Source organism: Mustela erminea, chromosome 8 (genome assembly GCF_009829155.1).
Source record: "Mustela erminea isolate mMusErm1 chromosome 8, mMusErm1.Pri, whole genome shotgun sequence".
Classification (NCBI taxonomy): Eukaryota; Metazoa; Chordata; class Mammalia; order Carnivora; family Mustelidae; genus Mustela; species Mustela erminea.
The window spans coordinates 12686380-12709123 of NC_045621.1; the positions used below are offsets into that span (position 1 = coordinate 12686380).

At 36.0% G+C, this 22744-nt stretch overlaps 1 protein-coding gene across 13 annotated transcripts in view; it reads right to left on the reverse strand.

Moving 5' to 3' along the window:
• Positions 1-22744, reverse strand: part of FAM126B (family with sequence similarity 126 member B) — a 69425-nt gene that overhangs the window by 34319 nt on the left and 12362 nt on the right. For 9 of the 13 annotated variants that reach the window (XM_032354392.1, XM_032354397.1, XM_032354389.1 and 6 more), the window contains 3 exons: positions 9948-10043; positions 2238-2315; positions 1425-1526 (listed from right to left, as the gene is read on the reverse strand). In XM_032354392.1, coding sequence (XP_032210283.1) covers positions 1425-1526; positions 2238-2288 — 153 coding nt within the window. In that variant the 5' untranslated portion in view covers positions 2289-2315; positions 9948-10043. Of the gene's footprint in view, positions 1-642; positions 699-1424; positions 1529-2237; positions 2316-9947; positions 10044-16793; positions 16905-22744 lie in introns of those variants that run through there. The other 4 variants (XM_032354394.1, XM_032354387.1, XM_032354393.1 and 1 more) reach the window with 2 other exon arrangements.

A 22744-nucleotide genomic window follows, 5' to 3' on the forward strand; every position in this document is an offset into this window, starting at 1 on the left:
CTCCAATACAAGTATTGCAAAGTATTACATTATAAAGAAATGTGATAACTTTAATGTCATATCTTCTAAAGTATAAAGGACAAAAGGAAACCAATCCTTTTTATATACTTATGAGTCCTAACGAATATGATAGCATTTCAGAAAGTCATTTTGTGTTTTACTATTCTTCTAATTAATATTTAAGCGTTTATCATGTACATGACAAAATATATTCTAGGAAAGTAATAAATATAGAATATGAGACCACTGCCCGTGAAGAGCTTACAATCTAAAGAGAAAGCATAAAACAAATTTTAACAAGCAAAGCTTAAATGTTAAGACTGTGCAAAACAAGGGGCAGGAAATACACACATTCATTATTCAAACAGAATTTTGAAAACTCCTAACCAAAAAGGATATGAATATATATATAATACATATTACCACACCTAAAGTTATAAAACATTCATAAATACACAGCAAGAGAAAAAGAAGCAAATGAATTCTGCAGTTGCTGCTACAAAGAGCAACAGATGCAAGCCTAACTGAGAGCCAATCCAAGTTTAGGAGACAGGAGAGAAGGAGGTCAATAAGCAAGCTTTTAGTGGTAGGACAAAAATTAAGATGCACTTTAAATTAAGCTGCTGGTTAGGAAATGATTACCTGAACTTCTTCAAACTCATTCCAGTACACAGCAGAGGCACTCTTGGAGGCTGTATCTGGGAAGATAAGAAGCTACTTTCCTGTGTGTTCCTTTCATTTTCATTTTAAAGCATACACGAATCCAGTGGTGATAAAACTGTGTCATACTATTGTGTTAATGGAAAGACAATGTGTGTATTTTGCATAAATTATCATATAGATAAAATAGCTGCACTTCCCCCTTCAATCGCAAAGTTGAGTAATAGGAAACTCTTTTTCTAAGTTTACTGATCTTTACTACTTACACTAAATAGTGCTTCTCCAATTATTTCAAGCTAATTTACTAGCAGCATCATTTCATGTCACCAGCTTGAGTTCACAGATAGGAGAAATATACACAGTTCTGTATCATCAATAGAACAACTGCAAACAATACTTAAAATAAAAAACTTTGAATCAGTGTATGGCTAAAATTCGAATTCCAGAAAAGGAAGTATTCCAAACAGGAAACAGAGAAGTTTCAAATTAAATAAGTAACCCAATGAGATGATGGTCATTCAAATCAAGAATCAAAACATACAGTCCTGAACAGAAACAAACCTGATCAAAACATTTAAAATAGTAAGAGGGAGGGCAAAGGGAAGCCAAAGCAACTATCAGAATGAAACACAGCAGAAGGTTTTCCAGTCCCATAAGAAGGGTTTTTAAAAAGAGAAGGGAGAACTACAAAACTTACATATGCATTTTAGTACACATATTTCATCTTACTATGTTAAAACTGTTTTTCTTACAAACTTTCCTACCTCATTATTTGAATCTTGAATAACTTTATAGAGGGCTGGTACCAGTGTTTTTTTCCGGTGTAAAGTTGCTGCATAATTGGTGATCTGAGTGTCAGGTAATGCCTAAAAGAAACATCCAAGGAAATCAAAAGCAAACTTAGTATTTGGAAAATGAGGAAATCTGTTTATCCTCAGTTCCTCTTGAAAAGATTTAGATAGAGTCAACTAAGAAAAGTAAAAAAAACACAAGAAATAACCACAAGAATTAATAAAACAAATTAACTTAGAATGTTATAGTATATAGTTCTTCAAACTACTCAACCAAGAAAAATGATTAGAAATCACACACTATATCAAGATTTGCTGAATTAAGTCACCCTAAATAATCTACTCTAAAAAAAATAAGTATAGGATATATTTTAATTCTTGGATTTTATGTTTACAAAACATTTATTTCTGTAGTATTCAGAAATTACTGTTTTAAATCAAATCAGTGGGTGATTTTTAATTACAGAAAATAAAAATGTAAGGCACAAATCCTACATCTGTGCCTTATTGAAGTTTGGAAGCTTCCCCTTTTATTGAATGTATTTAAAAATTCATATAACCTCTCAGCAATCCCATTTTCATTTTTATATATTACCTTCTAGTCATTATTCACCTTAGTGCCTTTTTAAAGAATTACAAATATAGAAACACATAATTTCATATCGTGCCATTTCTACTTCGTATCATAGCATTTATTTCCGTTTCTCCACGGAACACCTGTATTCATTGCTTGAATGACGGACATACAGAGTCCTAGGACACACTCTTATCCTCAATCCAACTTACCTTGAATTCTGATAACCATTCTTCCACAACACCACGTTCAGATCCCAGCATCTTCTACCCTCTATTCCTCTTTTATTTCTGAAAGAAAAAAGCACTGAACTTGAGTAGAGCATTGGGTACTTAAACTACCAAAGGTAAACGATATGCACCTTTCTTAAACAAAGAAACTAACCTAGCACATACTTCAGACTGGAGCTCAATTAAAACAAATTTGTATTTAAGAAATAAATTCTATTTTTAGTGGTACATTTGAAACCTATTTCCCTAATACTTTTAAGATTTTATTTATTTGACACAGAGAGAAAGATCACAAGCAGGCAGAGACGGGGAAGCAGACTCTCCACTAAGCAGGGAGCCCTATGCGAGGCTCAATCCCAGGACACTGAGATCATGACCTGAGCTGAAGGCAGACACCTAACAACTGAGTCACCCAGGCACCCTGTCCCTAATAAGTTTATATTCTCCTCGACAATCATATTTCAAAGTGGCTAAAACAAGTTTAGTGAAATCAAACTACACATTACCTAAGACGAATGAAAAGTCTACCTTTAGAGAGCCTCTACCAAATATACAACTGGAATTAGTTCCATATCACAGAACAAACCATGTGACAGATTATGAATGACAAAGACAGAAAAGCTAGAAATCAAGGGTCACATATTCAGCAAACTGATTATAAATGTATATGTACTATGCGAATAAGGCCTTTGAAGAAAATGGATTTATATGTTTTCTATAACGGAAAGATGTCCAAGTACAAAAAGCAAGTTGTACAATTATGTAAACTATAATTCCATTAAAAATACATATAAAATGTGAAAATGTGAAAAAAGCCTGGCACATATATACTAAATTAAACTGTCTACCTCTGAGAGAAGGAATATTGAGGATATTCTAATCAGGTAACCTTGAATTATAGAAAAAAAATAGCATGTATTATTTTTAAAGTGAGGAAGACAATTAAAAGGTCTTCATTTTTAGTTAAATTTAAAGGCTCAAAAGAACTAGATGAAATAAAGAACTTCTTTGAGGGGGAAGGAAACATCTTCAAAGCAACTGAAATAAAAGTTTCTTTATTAAAAAGATAATATTTCCTAAGACTGTGTCAAATTTCACACTGAATTTCTACCTTAAAAAAAAGGAATCAGATTTATTCTACCCTTCAATTCCAAAAGGATTCTTCAATGTCTCTATATAATGCACTATATCAAGTATAAGGGAGGAATACAAAGAGTAAAACATGTCCCTTATTTTCAAGTAGCAAATGTTGTAAAGATAGACTGATGAATTTAGTCAAAATAAATTGCCGGAGAAAAAAGAGACAGTAGGGAAACCTATAGATTAAGAGAGATTAAAAAAAATCAATAGCCAAAGAATGACTCTCTTTTGGACTCTGATTCAAACAATTAAAAAGAACATGACACGACTGGAAAAAGCTGAACATGACTGGTTATTTGATTATATTAAGGAAATATTATAGGCTATTTTATATTTGATAATGGTATTATAGTTACTTTTTTTTTTTTTTAATAGTGCTTGTCTCTTAGAGTTACATACTAACCTATTTACTGGTGAAATAATGTCTGGGATTTGCCTTAAAATAATCAGGGCAGGGGCAGAGGGAACCAAGTAAGGAAAGTGTCTTAGGTATAGATGAAATATGACTGGCCATGAATTAATACCCACTCAAGCTGAATAACTGGTACACAAATTTCACTGCACTATTATCATCACTTTGTTATAAGTTTGAAATGTTCCACAACAAGCTTTAAGACAAAAAGGATTAATGAACACTACATAAAAATTAAAATGCCATACCTACACATACTCAATTTTGCAAGCAATTTCTGGGAGTTCAGATCAACTAAAGCCCATTATTAATAGACATGGACACCCAAATTACAGACTCTTGCTGAAGAAATGAGACTCTTAAAAATAACTTTGCAACGACGTGGATGGAACTAGAGGGTATTATGCTTAGCAAAATAAGTCAATCAGAGAGAAACAATGATCATATGATCTCCCTGATATGAGGAAGTTGAGAGGCAACATGGGAGATTTGGTGGGGAAGGAAAAGAATAAATGAAAGAAGATGGGATCTGGAGGGAGACAAACCAAAAGAGACTCTCAATCTCACAAAACCTAAACAGAGGGTTGCAGGGGCGGGTTGGGGGGAGGCAGTTATGGACACTGGGGAGGGTAGGTGCTATGGTGAGTGCTGTGAAATGTGTAGACCTGGCGATTCACTGACCTGCACCTCTGGGGCTAATAATACATTATGCATTAATAAAAAAATAAAAAATTATAATAAAAAAATAACTTTGCAAAATAGAGCACAACCATACATCCAAAAGATAATGCCCTTCAAAAAAGTCATTTTCTAAGTTTCATACATTTATTACAATGATTATTCAAATCAATGTCAGAACTCCTTTTTTTCTTTTATACCAACTAAGTGGTAGTAAATACTTTCTGAAACCTAGTTCTTCACCTAAAAATGTATTCCATTATATGACTATGATTAATGTGCTTCTTACTCTATGCAAATTATACCTCAATAAAAAAATTTTTATGAACAACTGTCTGAATATCCTAAGGTAGCTGCCTCTGATAGTTTCTCAGAACTCAAGGAAGCAACTGACTAAAAAGCAAAGGCAAGAGTCAGTCAGAAATTTATTGATCCAAAACATAAATATTTCTTAAACACCAACTATAACAGCCATTATGCTAATAGTTGGTAATACAATGATAAACAAAACCAGACACAGTTTTACTATATAACAGATCATTTATCTAGTGTAGGAGACTAAACACAAATTTTGGAACGGGATGAAGAGTAAGAAGACAAGACACACAAAAGCATAATAAAAGGAACCTAATATTGATGAAGGAATCAAAAAAGACTTCTCTAAGGTAAGTTGAGGTAACAAAGATCAATAGAGTTAAGGAATTTGGAAAAGAACATTCTCGAAAAAGGCCATGACCTATATACAGGCCCTGTCACAAGAAGAAACCTAGAAGTTATAGAATCTAAAAAAAGACCAGGAACACAGAAAGCAAGGGACAAGAGTTTAAGGTGGGAAAATTGTATAAATGGGAATTTGTAGTCTGCATTAAGTGTGGAAAGGGCTAAGCAGATAATTATTAAGCATTATTAAGCAGATGAATAATAAGATTCAAGGCTTGAAAAACTCATCTGGGACGCCTGGGTGGCTCACTCGCTTAAGCAGCTGTCTGTGGCTCAGTTCATAATCCCAGGGTCCTGGGATCAAGTCCTGCATCGGGCTCCTTGCTTAGCAGGGAGCCTGCTTCTTTCCTTCCCTCTGCCTGCCACTCTGCCTGTTTTTTCTCTCTCTCTCTCTGTCAAATAAATAAATAAAATCTTAAAAAAAAAAAAAAAAAGAAAGAAAGAAAGAAAAGAAAAGCTCATCTGGCTACAATGCAGAGAAAGGACTGGTATCCCTTTTCAAAGCTAGATACACATTTCCCAATAGTATGAAAACTAAAAATTCCAGGCTTGCTACAGTATTTGCTCTGAGAGTTCCTACCAAGTCTCTGGAAATTAAAACACCTCAACAGCAACTGACAATAAAAATGTTTTTTACTTACAAAGCACCTGGAAGATAAGTAATCTGGGTTACATTTTTATTAAGCTTCAAATGAAGTATAGTAAAGCAAAACCTATGTTAGTTTCTCCCGCTAACATCTCCATTCCTCTCAAGTCTCTTATGAAGGTATAAACAAAAGGGGTTGTTTTGTTAACATAACTTGTAACTTCTCTTTATCACTTCATTATTTCCAACAAACTCAGTGGACCACAAGATTAAGGGGAAAAACAGAACTTTACACATTCTCTGAAGAGTGCTCCAGAAAAGGAGGTAAATACTTAATGATAAATTTATTAACATGTAAGGAAGAAAAGCATAATTTCATTTTAGTGGTGACAGAAAGGACTTATTTCCAATAGACAAAATGGAACTGAAAAATAAACTCTTGTATCTCTATTACTGGATTTCTCTTTTTTATTTTTTTAAAGATTTTATTTGACAGACAGAGATCACAAGTAGGCAGAGAGGCAGGAAGAGAGAGAGGAGGGGAAGCAGGCTTCCCACCGAGCAGAGAGTCCGATGCAGGGCTCAGGGCTCAATCCCTGAGATCATGACCTGAGCCAATGGCAGAGGCTTAACCCACTGAGCCATCCAGGTGCCCCATATTTTTTTTTACAAAATGTTTTAAATCAAAATTTTATTTTTCCATAGCAAAAACAAATTTGGTGGGATGTCTGGGTGGCTCAGTGGGTTAAGCTGCTGCCTTCAGTTCAGGTCATGATCCCAGGGTCCTATAATCAAATCCTCTATCGGGTTCCTTCCTCGGAGAGGAGCCTGCTTCTCTCTCTGCCTCTGCCTGCCACTCTGCCTGCTTGTGCTCTCTCTCTGACAAATAAATAAAATCTTAGAAAAAAAAAAAACACAATAAAACAAATTTGGTAAGGAAAGTAGTGTTTATAGTTTTACATATTTTGCAAATCTCATAATTACTTCTGCATTTAACTGGCTGATGAAAACCTTCACTCTATATTTATCAGAGAATGACAACGAAAGCAACAAATACTGTTTGACCCTACCAACCTACTTAAGGGATCTCTAGAACACACTTTTTGAGCATGGACTCTGGAAACCGACTGTCTAAGTTTAAGGTCACTTAGTACAGCTATGTGTAAGCCCTCTTACCCCCTTCCTAGCTATACTTAATTCCTCTGGCCTCCTTTCTCTCAGTTTGAAAAGGAAAACAGCAGCACAGTACTAATTTCATACAATTATTATATACTTAGAACAGTTCTTATCACAAAATAACCACTATAAATGTTTGCTACAAGTATTATATACTTAATTTTCCTGAAACTATATGCTACTATTAATATGGCCTTTGTTATTTCCAAATAATAGACAAGAAAATTAAAGTGTAAAGAGGTCAAATGACCCACACAAGGTAACACGGTTTAACTGGCAGAACTCAGATTTTAATTTAATGTCTACTCTAAAACCAACAGTTGAAAAATGTACCTTGGTCCTTTCTTATAACTCATACTATTCCCCACACAGCCTTCTATATCCTGGCCATACTCACCTTTCCATTTTTTCCATAGCTTTGTGCAACCCTTTACCACAGGGATTCTGTATAGACTGTGCCAGCCTTGAATGCTGTCGTACTACTGTTATTTACATAGCTGGTTTCTTCCAGTCCTGTCAGTCTCAGCCAGCCAGTCTTAACAACTTTATCTAAATAGCATTCCTTTCTCCCTTTTCTAGTATTTTCCATTCCAACAAATATGTTCATTTCCTAGTGCTTTGGATTTTATACCTTGCTTCTTAGATCTTACTACTTATTAGTTATTATCTGTCTTCCCCAACAAGATAGATAACAAGTTACATGAAAACAGGATCTGTTGGTTTTGCTCACATCTGAATGTTCACTATGTACTCAAAGCTAACATGCACAGTAAGGTATCCGGACTTATGGCAGATAATTATGCGTGTTCATTCAATCAATGAACTACATGGCTTATATGACTTTGGACAAATCACTTAAATCCTCTGGGCTTCAGTTTTCTACAAGGGTAATTTACTTACTACATTTAAAATCCTAAAAATAGTACCTTTATTTGAAAACAGAATTGTATAGTTACAGAGAAATTTGTAAATATGGATTTCTGAACTATTCCCAGTATCTCAGTATCTAGAGGTAGCTGTGAATACAGTTACAGATGTACTTCAGGTTTTCTCTTTACTTAGCCATACAATACATAATTCTGAAGTTTTTTTCTGTTACATATTATATCCATCCCCTTACCTGGGATATAAAAATTACATTTAAAAGCAAACATTAAGGGCTGCCTGACTGGTGCAGTCAGTAAAGCATGCAACTCAATCTCAGGGTCACAAATTTGAGCTCCATGTTGGGCCTAGAGACTACTTAAAAAAATAATAAAATCTTAAAAGCAAAAAGATATCACAGAAAATAGTTATCCTTTTGGTGACCACACTAATGGCAACTTTTATTAGCAAGCCCTGAAGACAACATAATGAGCAAAATAATAAACTGCTGGAACATGATCTGAAAGAAGTCAATAACTATTTGCCAGAAAGCAAAATTACAGAACTCATCCAAGAATAATAAGCTTTCCATTGCCTACATGTGTAGAGACTATGTCTTAGCTGACAGTAAGCATGTATTTTTTTTTCTCCCCAACAAACTGTCAATTTACAGAAAATGATATTATAAGAGGCAGTAGAGCCTAATGGTTACAGTATGGGCACTAGATTGCCTGAGTTTGAATTCCAATTCTATGACCTACAAACTATGTATCAGAGGAAAAGTAACTTATTAATTTTACTGATTTATGGCCTCAGATTCCTCATTTATAAAAAGGGGATAATAGGGCATCTGGGTGGCTTAGTCATTAAGCATCTGCCTTCGGCTCAGGTGATGACCCAGGGCCCTGGGATCAAGCCCTGGACTGCGCTCCCTGCTCAGCGGGGAGACTGCTTCTCCCTCTCCCACTCCCCCTGCTTGTGTTCCCTCTCTCGCTGTGTCTCTCTCTGTCAAAAAAATAAATAAAATTTTAACAACAACAACAAAAAATAAATAATAAAGAGAGAATAACAGAAGTACCTACATCAAAGGTTTTTTTTCTCTTTCCTTAAATGCAATTTAGTTAACATATAGTCTATTACTAGTTACCAGGGTAGAATTTAGTGATTCATCAGTGCATATAACGCCCAGTGTTCATTATATCAAGTGCCCTCCTTAATGTGCATCATCCAATTACGTCTTCTCCCCCACCTACCTCCCCTCCAACAAACCTCAGTGCATTTCCTAGACTTCAGTGTCTCTTATGGTTTGCCTTCCTCCCTGTTTTCATCATATTTTATTTTTCTCAAAGGTTTTTTTTTAAAGATTAAATAATACATCAGTGAGAAAAACTAATTATGAAAACTGCTCTCAAGCATTTCTAGTAGACCAACGTTATTGGATAAACAAAGCTATACAATTATCAGCAAAACATATAAAATAGTAAAAAGTGGTTTTACAAACTAGGCCAACAACTATGAAAATATTTCAAGGTATAATTCTGAAATTTAAGCATTCAAAGACACACGATTATTATAAATAACAACTTCTTTAATATATCAATATCAATATATTGATATTCATATTGATATGATATATTGATATATATATCAATAGCTACATGTGGCTATTTAAATTTAAATGAATTTAAATAAAATAATATTTAAAGATTCAATTCCTTCGTTGCACTAGCTACATTTCAAGTGCTCAGGAGCTATATGTGGCGACTGTCTCCCATACTGGAGAGCACAGACATAGAACATGGACATCATCACAGAAATTCTATTGGACAGCACTTATCTCAGTGTAGCTACATAATATGATTTTGCAGAATATATTCAATTATTCAATAACTATAAATACCTGGCAACAAGGTTAAAAGGCACAACTATTAAAAAGGAAACACTTTCAAAAGTAAAACTCAGGGCAATAATTAAGATGTGATTATTTCAAGTCTCTTAGGTAAAACTGCTAAATAAGTAGAAGCTACGCACGAAAGATAACCAAAAATTCTAACACGTCTAATTGTGAGGAAAACTCATTCTTTACCCTTTAAAAAGTTAAATTCCATAATTTTACCTCTGTTCTAAGATCAGTTTTCTAAAGGAGGAGGTGGCACAGGAATGCGGCAGAATTCAAGTGTGGAATTCATTTGTTGAGACTTATTTTCCAGCGCTATAAAAAAAAAAATTGAAAACTATGAAATACTGAGATGGTATTCTTAGAAATGTAACAAAAACAACTTTAATAAAAAACATTTATAACACAATTATCTATTTTTAGAAATAATGAAGGATTAAAAAACCTTCTATAATAACCAACATATACTTATGTACCATCATCAAACCTAATTTTAAAAATACTAGATTTGGGGAAAAGGAGTCTCAGTTTTAGTTTCAAATTTCCCATTAATTATCCATAAGACCTTTAGTAGGTAACCTAAATATTCTGGAGCTTCACTTGAATTATCTATAAAATTAAGTCCTTTTCGGTCAAAAATTCTATGAATCCAACTTTTGAAACATGTTACAGTGATATCACTCTCATACATACATGTACAAACACTCATTAAAATTTCAATATGCAGTATAACATCAAACTTAAAGTAAGTATCAATGGCTATAAAATCATTTTGGGTAAGATTAACAGAACTGAAATTTTATCATTTTTTTAAAAGAACACAGAAAATGCTATTACTTGAAATTTGAGTACAAAACATATAAAAGCTTTTTGATCAGAGGAATCCTTTTCAAATTGCTAAAAGTATAGTTTCCTCATAAAGTAAAAACTATTTTCAAGTAGTTGCTGACATTATGCTCTACCATTTTGATTCAGAACTTTAAATTCTAAAATACCCCAAAATGTTCATTAACAAAATGTGATTTTAAAAAATACAAATAATGCAATAAAATTCTCTTGGAGTTAAGTTACATTATCATCTGCAAAGTCTCTGATGTTTTTCAAACTAAAGATGCATCAGGGCCTCCTAATAGAATGATAGCAGCTGATTTGTTAGCTCTTATCTACTGACTGTCACATACGATTTTCATTTCCTGATTTCTGTGGGTTAAAAAACTTGAAAAGGACTAATATAATATCTCTAGAAAGACACACCAGGAGCTGGTCATACTTTGAGAAGGGATATTTGATTTCAAGGAAACTCACTGTTTCCCTTTTCTTAGTATTTTATTTTTAAGTAATCTCTACACCCAACATGGGGCTTGAACTCAACTCTGAGGATCAAGAGTCGCATGCTTTACCAACTGAGCCAGCCAGGAACCCCAAGGAAACTCTTTTTGTACCTTGGGAATTCTGAGCCACCAAGACAATTGTCAGATTTTGAAGCAGTGTAAGCTGGCAGTCTTGAAAGCTATACTGTGAATCTCTGTAGAGATGGGTCTCCAACAATCTTTCAGGGTTAATGAAACAGTTATTCACTAGGTTCTCAATTTAAGAAAAAAAAAAGTATAGGAAATGGAGTTTTATTATACTTTAACACAGCTCAACTCCTGATAAACTGGAAAAAAATAAGTCCCTCAGTCATTTGAACAACAGAAAAAAACATATCAGGAAGGTAACACTATCTGAAGCCTCTTCTGTTCTTTCATACATAAGGTCTGGGATACAATAAAAAATTACTAAATATGTTCTTTCATATTCAATGTTCTTTCATACAGAAGGTCTAGCATACAATAAAAAATTACTAAATATGCTAAGTGATAAATATATGACCAATAATTAAGAGAAAACTACACAGAGTCAGATCCACAGATGATCGAGTAAGATTTAACACACAAGGACAACTGTAAATAATTCTGAATAACATACTAAAGAAAATAGAGGAGAAAATGGACAAAACTGATGAAATGAAAAATTTCACCAATGAATTAGGATATATAGAAATAATTAAATGTACACTGTAGAACTGAAAAACAAAATATATGTAATTAAGAACTCAATATACTGGATTTATAGCAAACTGGACACAGCAGACCATACAATTATTAGACTAAGTCGGTAAGAAATACTGAACTATAGTAAGAGAAAGAAAGTAGGAAAGAAGACAGAAAGAAGAGTAGAAGTTAGGGGAAAAGTTAGAGGAGAGGTTCAAGAGAAATGGAAGACATGATCAAAATGTCTAATATACATACAACCGAAGTCCCAGACAAGAGAGGAGATATAACCAATATTCAAAAAGGGAATAACAAAATTTTACAAAACTGATGAAAGAAATCAATTCAGAGATTCAATATACTCTGCCAACTTCAAGCAGAACATACTCAAGGAAAACCATGCTACAATATCATAATTAAACTATGAAAGGAAGGAGTGAAGGAAAAGAAAAATTCATAGAAATTCAAGAAAAAATTTAGTTGACCTTCAAAGAAACAGTAAGACTGACAGCAAATTTCTCAACAGAAACAAAAGAAACCGGGACATAACAGAATGACAGTTAAAGGACAAAAGAAAATAACTACTAATATAGAATACAGTAAATATCCTCTAACTACCTAGCAAAAAACATCCTTTAAAAATTTAGGGCGTGGGGGGCACCTGCTTGGCTCAGTTGATTAAGACACTGCCTTCAGCTCACGTTGTGATCCCAGAGTCCTGGGATTGAGTCCCGCATTGGGCTCCCAGCTCCATGGGGAGTCTACTTCTCCTTCTGACCTTCTCCCCTCTCATAGTCTCTCTCACTCTCTCTCAAATAAATAAAATCTTAAAAAAAAAAATCTAGGTGGAGGAGTCCTAATGAGAAAAATATGCAGCCAAGAATATTTGATCCAGCAAGGCTGTCATTCAAAATAGAAGGAGAGAATAAAAACCTTCCAGGACAAAAAAGAACTAAAAGAATTTGTGATCACTAAACCAGCCCTGTAAGTAATATTAAAGGGGAACCCTTAAGAGACGAGAGACCCCAAAAATAACACAGACCAGAAAGGAACGTAGATAATATACAGAAATGGTGACTTCAAAGGTAATACAATGGCACTAAATTCCCATGTTTCAATAGTAACTCTGAATGTAAATGGGCTAAATGCCCCAATCAAAAGATAAAGGGTATCAGATTGGATAAAAAAGCAAGACCCATAGGTATGCTGTCTGCAAGAGACTCATTTTAGACCCAAAGAGACATCTCCAGATTGAAAGTGAGGGGGTGGAAAGCCATATATCATGCTAATGGACACCAAAAGAAAGCTGGGGTGGCAATCTTTATATTGGACAAATTAGATTTTAAACCAAAGACTGTAACAAGAGATGAGGAAGAACATTATATCATAATTAGCGGATCTATCCAACAAGAAGATCCAACAATTGTAAATATTTATGCCCTTAACATGGGAGCAATTATATAAATCAATTACTAACAAAATTAAAGAAACACACTGATTATAATACAATAATAGTAGAGGACTTAAAAAAACCCCTCACTGCAATGGACAGATCATCTAAGCAGATCACAAGGAAACAAGGGCTTTGAATAACACATTGGACCAGATAGACTTCAGAGATATATTCGGAGCATTCCATCGAAAAGCAACGGAATCCCCATTCTTCTCAAGTGCACAGGGAACATTCTCCAGAAGAGATCACATATAGGATCACAAATCAGATCTCTATCAGAATAAAAAGACTGGGATCACTCCCTGCATACTTTCAGACCACAGTGCTTTGAAACTTGAACTCAATCACAAGAGGAAATTTGGAAAGAACTCAAATACATAGAGGTTAAAGAGCACCCTACTAAAGAATGAATGGGTCAACCAGAAAGTTAAAGAATTAAAAAAAATAATGGAAGTAAAAATGAAAACACAACTGTTCAAAACCTTTGGAATACAGCAAAGACAGTCCTAAGGGGAAGTATATGGCAATACAAACATCTATCAAGATCAAAAAAGTTCTCAAATACACAACCTAAAATTATACCTAAAGGGGCTGGAGAAAGAACAGCAAATAAAGCCTAAAACCAGAAGGGAAAGAGAAATAATAAAGATCAGAGCAGAGGGGTGCCTGGGTGGCTTAATGGGTTAAGCCTCTGCCTTCAGCTCAGGTCATGATGTCAGGGCCTTGGAATGGAGCCCCACATCAGGCTCTCTGCTCAGCAAGGGGCCTGCTTCCCCCTCCCTCTCTGCCTGCCTCTCTGCCTATGTGTGATCTCTCTCTCTCTATGTCAAATAAGTAAATAAATAAAATCTCTTAAATGAATGAATGAATGAATAAATAAATATCAGTATAGAAATCAATGAAAAAGAAGCCAAAGGCCAGTAGAACAGATCAACAAAACTAGGAGCTGGTTCTTTGAAAGAATAAGATTGATAAACCCCTATCCAGACTTACCAAGATCAAGAAGAAAAGAGAAAGGACTCGAATAAATAAAATCATGAATCAAGGAGGAGAGATCACAACCAACACCAAAGAAATACAAACAACTATAAGAATATATCATGAGCAAATATACACCAACAAACTAGGCAATCTGGAAGAAATAGATGTATTCTTAGAGACATATAAACTACCTGAACTGAAACAGGAAGAAAAAGAAAACCTGAACAGACCCAAAACCAGCAAGGAAACTGAAGCAGTAATCAAAAATCTCCTAAACAAGAGTTAGGGCTGGATGGCTTCCAAGGGGAATTCTAACAAACATTTAAAGAAGAACTAATACCTAGGGGTACCTGGGTGGTTCAGTGGGTTAAAGTCTCTGCCTTTAGCTCAGGTCATGATCCCAGGGTCCTGCTCTCTGCTCAGCAGGAAGCCTGCTTCCCCCTCTTTCTCTCTGCCTGCCTCTTTGCCTACTTGTGATCTCAGTCTTTCAAATAAATAAATAAAATCTTTAAAAAAAAAAAAAAGAACTAATATCTATTCTTCTGAAGCTGTTTCAAAAATAGAAATGAAAGAAAAACTTCCAAACTCTCCCTATGAGCCCAGCATCACCTTGATTCCAAAATCAGACAAAGACCCCATCAAAAAGGAGAATTACAGAACAACAGCACTGATGAACATGGATACAAAAATTCTCACAAAATACTAGCCAATAGGATCCAACAACATATTAAAGGGATTATTCACCACCACCATGTGGGATTTATTCCTGGGCTGCAAGGGTGGTTCAACATCCACAAATCAATCAATGAGATACACTACATTAATAAAAGAAAGGACAAGAACTATATGAACCTCTCAATTGATGCAGAAAAAGCATTTGACAAAGTACACGATCCTTTCTTGATTAAAACTCTTCACTGTATAGGGACAGAGGGAACATACCTCAATATCATAAAAGCCATCTACAAAAAGCCCATAGCAAATACCATTCTCGATGGGGAAAGGCTGAGACCTTTTCCCTAAGATCAGGAACAATGCAGGGATGTCCACTAACACCACTGTTGTTCAACATAGTACCAGAAATCCTAGGCTCAGCAATCAGACAACAAAAATAAATAAAAGGCATCCCAATCAGCAAAGAAGTCCTACTCTCACTCTTTGCAGATGACATGTTACTTTGTGTGGAAAACCCAAGAGGCAACACCCCCAAATCGTTAGAACTCATACAGTAATTCAGCAAGTGGCAGGATATAAAATCAATGCACAGGAATCAGTTGCACTTACACACACTAACAATGAGAGCGAAAAGAAACTAAGGAGTCAATCCCACTTACAATCACACGAAAAACCACAAGACACCTAAGAATAAACCTAACCGAAGAGGCAAAGGATCTGTACTGAGAAAACTATTGAACAGTCATGAAAGATACTGAAGACACAAATATGGAAAAACGTTCCAAGCTCATGGACTGGAAGAAAAAATATTGTTAAACTGTCTATACTACCCAGAGCAATCTATACATTCAATACAATCCCCATCAAAATACCATCCACTTTTTTCACAGAGCTGGAACAAATAATCCTAAAATTTGTATGGAACCAGAAAAGATCCTGAATAGCCAAAGGAATGTTGAAAAAGAAAACCAAAGCTGATGGCACCACAATTCTGGATTTCAACCTCTATTACAAAGCTGTAATCATCAAGACAGTATTGTACTGGATCAAAAGCAGACACATTAAATCAATGGAACAGAATACAGAACTCAGAAATGGACTCTCACCTATTCAACCAACTAATCTTTGACAAAGGAGGAAACAATATCCAGTGGAAAAAAGACAATCTTTTCAACAAGTGATGTTGGGAAAATTCAGACAGCCACATGCAGAAAAACGAAACTAGACCATTTCCTTACATCATATGCTTTATAGACTTAAAATGGATGAAAGACCTAAACATGAGACAGGAATCCATCAAAATCCTAGAGGAGAACACAGGCAGCAACCTCTGTGACCGTGGCTACAGCAACTTCTTGATAGACACATCTTCAAAGGCAAGGGAGACAAAGGCAAAAATGAACTATTAGGACCTCATCAGGGTAAAAAGATTCCGCACAAAGGGCGCCTGGGTGGCTCAGTTGGTTGAGCAACTGCCTTCAGTTCGGGTCATGATCCCAGAGTCCTGGGATCGAGTCCCACATCGGGCTCCCAGCTCCACAGGGAGTCTGATTCTCCCCCCTGGCCTTCTCCAGTCTCATGTTCTGTCTCGTTCTCAAATAAATAAATAAAATCTTAAAAAAAAAACAAAAAAAAACAAACTTCTGCACAGCAAAGGAAACAGTCAACAAAATCAAAAGACGACCAGTGGAATGGGAGAAGATATTTGCAAATGTCTTATCGGATAAAGGCCTAGTATCCAAAATCTATATTTTATCTAACTTAACACCCCATGAACAAATAATCCAATCCAGAAATGGGTAGAAGACCCGAACAGACACTTCTCCAAAGACATACAAACAGTCAACAAACACATGAAAAAATGCTCATCGTTTGGCATCAGGGAAATAAAAATCAAAACCACAAAGAGATACCACCTCATACCTGTCAGAATGACTAAAATTAGCCACTCAGGGAATGAAAGATGTTGGTCAGGATGTGGAGAAAGGGGATTCCTCCTACACTGTTGATGGGACTGCAAGCTGGTGTACCACTCTGCAAAACAGAATGGAGCTTCCTCAAAAAGTTGAAAATAGTGCAACTTAGCATTAGCACTACCAAGTATTTACCCCAAAGATACAACATTTATATCTTTGTGATCTGAAGGAGCACTTGTACCCAGCAATGTCCACAATAGCCAAACTATGGAAAGAACCCAGATGTCCATCAAGAGAGAAATGGATAAAGATGTGGTATATACACAATGGAATGTTACACAGCCATCCAAAAAAAAAAAAAAGGAATGTTGCCATTTGCAACAATATGGATAGAACTAGAGGGTATTCTGCTAGCGAAATAAGTCAATCAGATAAAGACAATTATCATAGGATCTCTCTGATATGAGTAATTTCAGAGGTAATGTACAGTTACCAACCTTGACGTTTACTTTGTTGTCAAGTGCATGGAGTAAAAGAATTCGCTTATGTTTTGGAGCACACAATGTACAAAGATACAATCAACAACTGAAAGGGGTGGGAACAGACCAGCAAAGAAGCAGAATTTTTGTATGTTATTGAAGTTAGTATAAATTCAAATTACAGTGTTTTAACTTTAGGATGTTAAATGCAATCCCCATAGTAACCACAAACACACACACACAGCTGCAGAATATACACAAAAGAAAATGAGAAATGTAAACATTTCACTAAGAAAATCAACTAAATGCAAAAGTAATACAAAATGAGGGAAAAAAGTGATAAAATATACAGAAAACAAATAGCAAAACTATAGAAATCCTTATCAGTAATTACAATCAATGTAAACGGATTAAATTCTTCAAAAAGACTAAGAAGTTTTGCAGAACAATAAAAACACATGATCCAACAATATGCTGTCTACAAGAGTCACTTGAGATCCAAGGACACAAACAGATTGAAAGCAGAAGAATACAAAAAGATAATCCATGCAAATAGTAACTAAAAGAGATCAAAGATAGCTATACTACTAACTGATAAAATAACCTTTAATTCAAAAAAGAGACAAAGGAGGACTTATAAAAGATCAATACAGCAAGAAGACATAACAAATATTTATGCACCTAATGAGAGACCATCAAAATATATGAGGCAAATCCGACAGAAGTAAAGAGAGAAATAGTTCTATAATATCTGGAGACTTCAGTACCCCACAAAAAGAAATAAGGCAAACAGAGGATATAAACAACACAATAATCCAACAAGATCTGACACATGTATACAGAACACTCTACCCAACAAAAGCAGATATATTCTTCAAGTATAACTGGGTCATTTTCCAGGATGGATCACATGCTAGGCCACAAGTTAAGTTTCAGTAAATTTAAGAAAAACAGGTTATCACACACAGTACTTCCTGTGATCATAATAGGAAGAAGTTAGAAATGAAGAGAATTGGGAAAATCCACAGACTTGTGCAAATTAAACAACATACTTTAAAACAACCAAGAAGTCAAAGAAGAAATCACAAAATAAATTGTAAAATATTTGAGACAAATGAAAATAAACAGCTAATATACAAAACTTATGAGATGCAACAAAAGTGGTGCTAACAAGGAAATCTGGAGTTATAAATGCTTACATTAAAAAACGAGGAAAAAACAAAAAAAAAGAGGGATGTCTAGGTGGCTCAGTTGGTTAAGCGCCTGCCTTCTGCTCAGGTCCCTGGGATTTAGCCCCACGTTAGGCTCCCTGCTCAGTGGGAAGCCCAATTTACTCTTCTTCCTCTGTCTCCCTCCCCACAAATTCTGCTTTCTCACATGCACTCTCAAATAAAATTTTAAAAAATATTTTTTAAAAATAGCCAGAATATCGTTACATTTAAGAAATTTATTTTTTTGATTTTATTTATTTATTTATTTGTCAGAGAGAGAGAGAATACAAGCAGGCAGAGCGGCAGAGCAGAGGCAGAGAGAGAAGGAGGCTCCCCGCTGAGCAAGGAGCCCGATGTGGGGCTCGATCCCAGGACCCTGGGATCATGACCTGAGCCAAAGGCAGGCTTAACCAACTGAGCCACCCAGGCGTCCACATATAAGAAATTTTAAAGTAATTGTCCGAGGCAGGCCCCTGGCCAGGGCGGCCTCCGCCATTAAAAGATGGCGCCTGGCTAGTTGCCAGGTTAGGATTGCCTTGTGAGACTAAGCAGAACGCCCAAAGAGGAAGTAAACAGCATTGGTTGCTAGCGAAGTTGTTCGTTTAGGTGCACAGCCTGATTCGCTCCCTCCTGTACCCTGTTCACTGATTGGTCATGTAAGCGTATATAAGTGTGTAGACTTGCGGAAATAAAGAGAGAGAAGATGCATCCGAACCAGGCTTCTTGTTGTCCTTGCGGGTCGAGGGCGATAGTAATTCCTTAATATAATCAAATATACCCAACTGATGTTCAAATTTACAGTTATGCCAATTTTTAAAAACACTGAATCAGTATCCAAATGAAGTTCACATATCAGGACTGGATGACATCTTTTTTTTTTTTTTTTAAGATTTTATTTATTATTTGAGAGAGAGAGAGAGAACACAACCAAGGTGAGTGGGAGAAGGAGGAGCAGGCCTCCTGCCAAGCAGAGAGCCTGATTCCGGGCTGGATCCCAGGACTCTGAGCTGAAGTCAGACAAGTTTAACGACTGAGCCACCCAGGCGCCCCTGGATGACATCTCTTAAATCTCTTTTAATCTACAGTTGTGTGTATCTATCTTGTAATTTATTTGTTGAAGAAAACAGTTATTTACCATTTTCCACATGTCTGGATTTGGCTGACTACACCCTTATGATGATTTAATATATTCCTCTGCCTTCTGTAGCTCTTATAGATTGTGGTTGGATATAGCAGTTTGACCAGATTAGGTTTATTTTGGGGGAGTGGGAACCATTCATATTGTCTGTAGCTTTATAACATCTGGTTGTCACGTTCTGTGATATTAGCAGCCTAAGGTTCCTTAGAGATTACCAAATGGTTATAAATAATTACCTAATTCTATTATTCTTTCTTCTTTAATTAGCTGGAATATTTCTAGAAAGAGAAATTTCTCTATCTAGTATTTGGTTACTTAGTAATAGATAGCATTTTTACAGGAAAGATGGGATAAATGCTTAATGTTTCCCCCCACCTTTTTTTTTTTAACCAGCTTCCAAAATGAGTTGGTTAACAAGGATCCTCTACTGGTACGCAATTAGTTTTGCTTTAAGTATCATTATAAACTCATGGGCTAAATATACTTGGTATGTTTCAACCCACTATAGTTATTATTCTTACCAATACTCAAACTGTCCCATCTTTGCCCAGTGGAAGCCTTTTCATGCTTGACTCCTGTCAAGGCAATAGTTAATTCAGCAAGCCTACCGTTCAAACCTTGCACATTCCCAAAAAGGGTTTGTTACTGTGGCCACTGGTTAGTGTATTATTTTCCTAAGGCTGCCATAACACCGTTCCATAAACTGCATGGATTAAAACAGCATAAATTTATCATCTCACAGTTCTGCTGGGCGCTAGAAATCTAAAATCAAGATGTCAGCAGGGCCATACTTCCTCTGAAACTTGCAGAGAATCCTTCCTTGTCTTTTCAGGTTCTGGAGTTGCCAGCAATCCTTGGTATTCCCAGGCCAACCGCTGTCTCTGTCGTTACACTGCTATCTTCTTACTGTGCCTGTGTCTTCTCTCCTCTTCTTAGAAAGACACCACTCATACTGGATTAAAGGTCCATGCTCCTCCAGTATGACTTCATCTTATCTAATTACATTTGCAATGACCCTATTTCCAAATAGGGTCAAATTCTGAGGGAATGGGGGTTAGCCTTCAACATAATTTTGGGTCAACACATTCAACTCTAACAGCTCCTGGAAAATGAACTCCTGAAACGTTCTGGTAAGTGTTCTGCATTCCTGTGGCCTTGAATCAAACTGCATCAGTCTGTCGAAGTAGTCTATATGAACAACAGGACTATGGTAAAATCAGGTTTTCTTTAGGAGGTCTGAAACTTCATTAATTATGGTATGTATAACTGATCCCAATAAAAACCACAGACATCTAGGCTCAAAAGATCTTCCCTAGTAGGCAACATCTTACACATGTTGTCACAACTCATTACTGGAGAAATTAAAAGCATCCTGTTCAACTCCACTGGGAAAGGACTCTTGTTAAGCTCGCACCTGGTTTCTTCCAGATTTCACCTTGTATGTCTTTTGTTTTGCTAATTTTTGTCATTTCACAGTAATAAAGTATAACTGAGTATAATGACTCTTGAGTGATTCTAACAAATCATGAAACTTGGAACTGGTCATGGGAACCCCCAACACAGCTCAAAAGCTCTTTTGACATAAACCTAGTAAATGACAATAGTCTTCTAACTTCCTGATACAACTAGAAGTCACAGGCTCATCTTGTACAGTTCTTGCCCTAGACTTAGGATCAAACATTTCTCTACGGAAGCCTTGCTCCTTTCAGTGGGAACTAATAGAGACCATATTCTGGGTGTAAAGATGGGCATGCCTTAAAAACAACTTATTCCAGGAAATTACGATGAATTTTAGAAAAAATCTTTCAAATAACAAATAACTTTTAAAAATACTTGGTATTTAAAGAGTCAAGGAAGGCAGCAGTATCTAGGTTTGGTGGCATTCTTACCTCTAAATAATTCTCTTCCTTACCTAGTTAACTGACAAAGTTCAGGAGAAGCTCTTCCTGAAGGCAAAAAATATTTGAGGGAGAGGCACGCTCCTCACTGAGCAAGGAGCCCAATGTGGGACCTGATCCCAGGACCCTGGAATTAGGACCCTGAGCTCAAGGCAGAGGCTTACCGGACCGAGCCACCCAGGCACCCCGCGAGTTAAGCATTTTTAACTATAATCTAGAGCTAGCAGGACAAAGAGAAAGCAGGAAACTGGAGAGAGGAGGACAGAGTAGCGGCAGGCATCTAAGTGCCTAAATATTTCTTCCTTTCCTCTCGTCATGACCATTACTTCTTTTGGAATACTACAAGAAAACAGATGTACTGTTTCTAATTTTAAATATAATTAAATGTATACAAAGGAGTTTATCTTTAAACTTTAGATTTACAAATTAAGAAAACAGTCACATCTGTCAATCTTTTTTTCTTTATAGCATTATGCTTTTTGTTTTGTTTTTTAAGACTTTATTTATTTGACAGACAGAGATCACAAGTAGGCGGAGAGGCAGGCAGAGAGGAGGAAGGAGGCTCCCCGCGGAGCAGAGAGCCGGATGTGGGGCTTGATCCCAGGACCCTGGGATCATGACCTGAGCAGAAGGCAGAGGCTTTAACCCACTGAGCCACCCAGGCGTCCCAGGAGATTTTATTTTTAAGTAATCTCTACACCCAACGTGGGACTCAAACGCAGAACCCTGAGATCCAGAGTCACATGCCCTACTGACTGAGCCAACCAGGCATCCTCTAAGCATTTTTAAAAATTCATCTGTTTATAAAAACCCAATATGGTTGGCACTGTCCTTATCCCCAACTTCTAGATGAAGAAACTGTCACTGACAGGTTAAATCACTTGCACAAGGTCACTTGGTGAAGCCATGTCTTATCAGTCTAGACTACAAGAACTCTGAACATCTCACGAACCCACAGGATATTATACTTGTTCATGACACTGAGAACATCATGCTTATTTTACCTGGTTAGTAAGATACCTTGGAAAGATACAGGCATGCCAGAGAGTGGAGAATCACATAATAATTTAAGAACCTGAGACCTTGATGAAGTCTCTAGGGATCTAGTGTCTAGAATATGCCAAGACATTCTCTTCAAAATTAAGGACATGCTGCCATGACTTAGTCCATCACCACCACTTAGAAAAAAACATGGTCCTTGGTGGACCTCTTTAAATTCTGGAAATAAACCA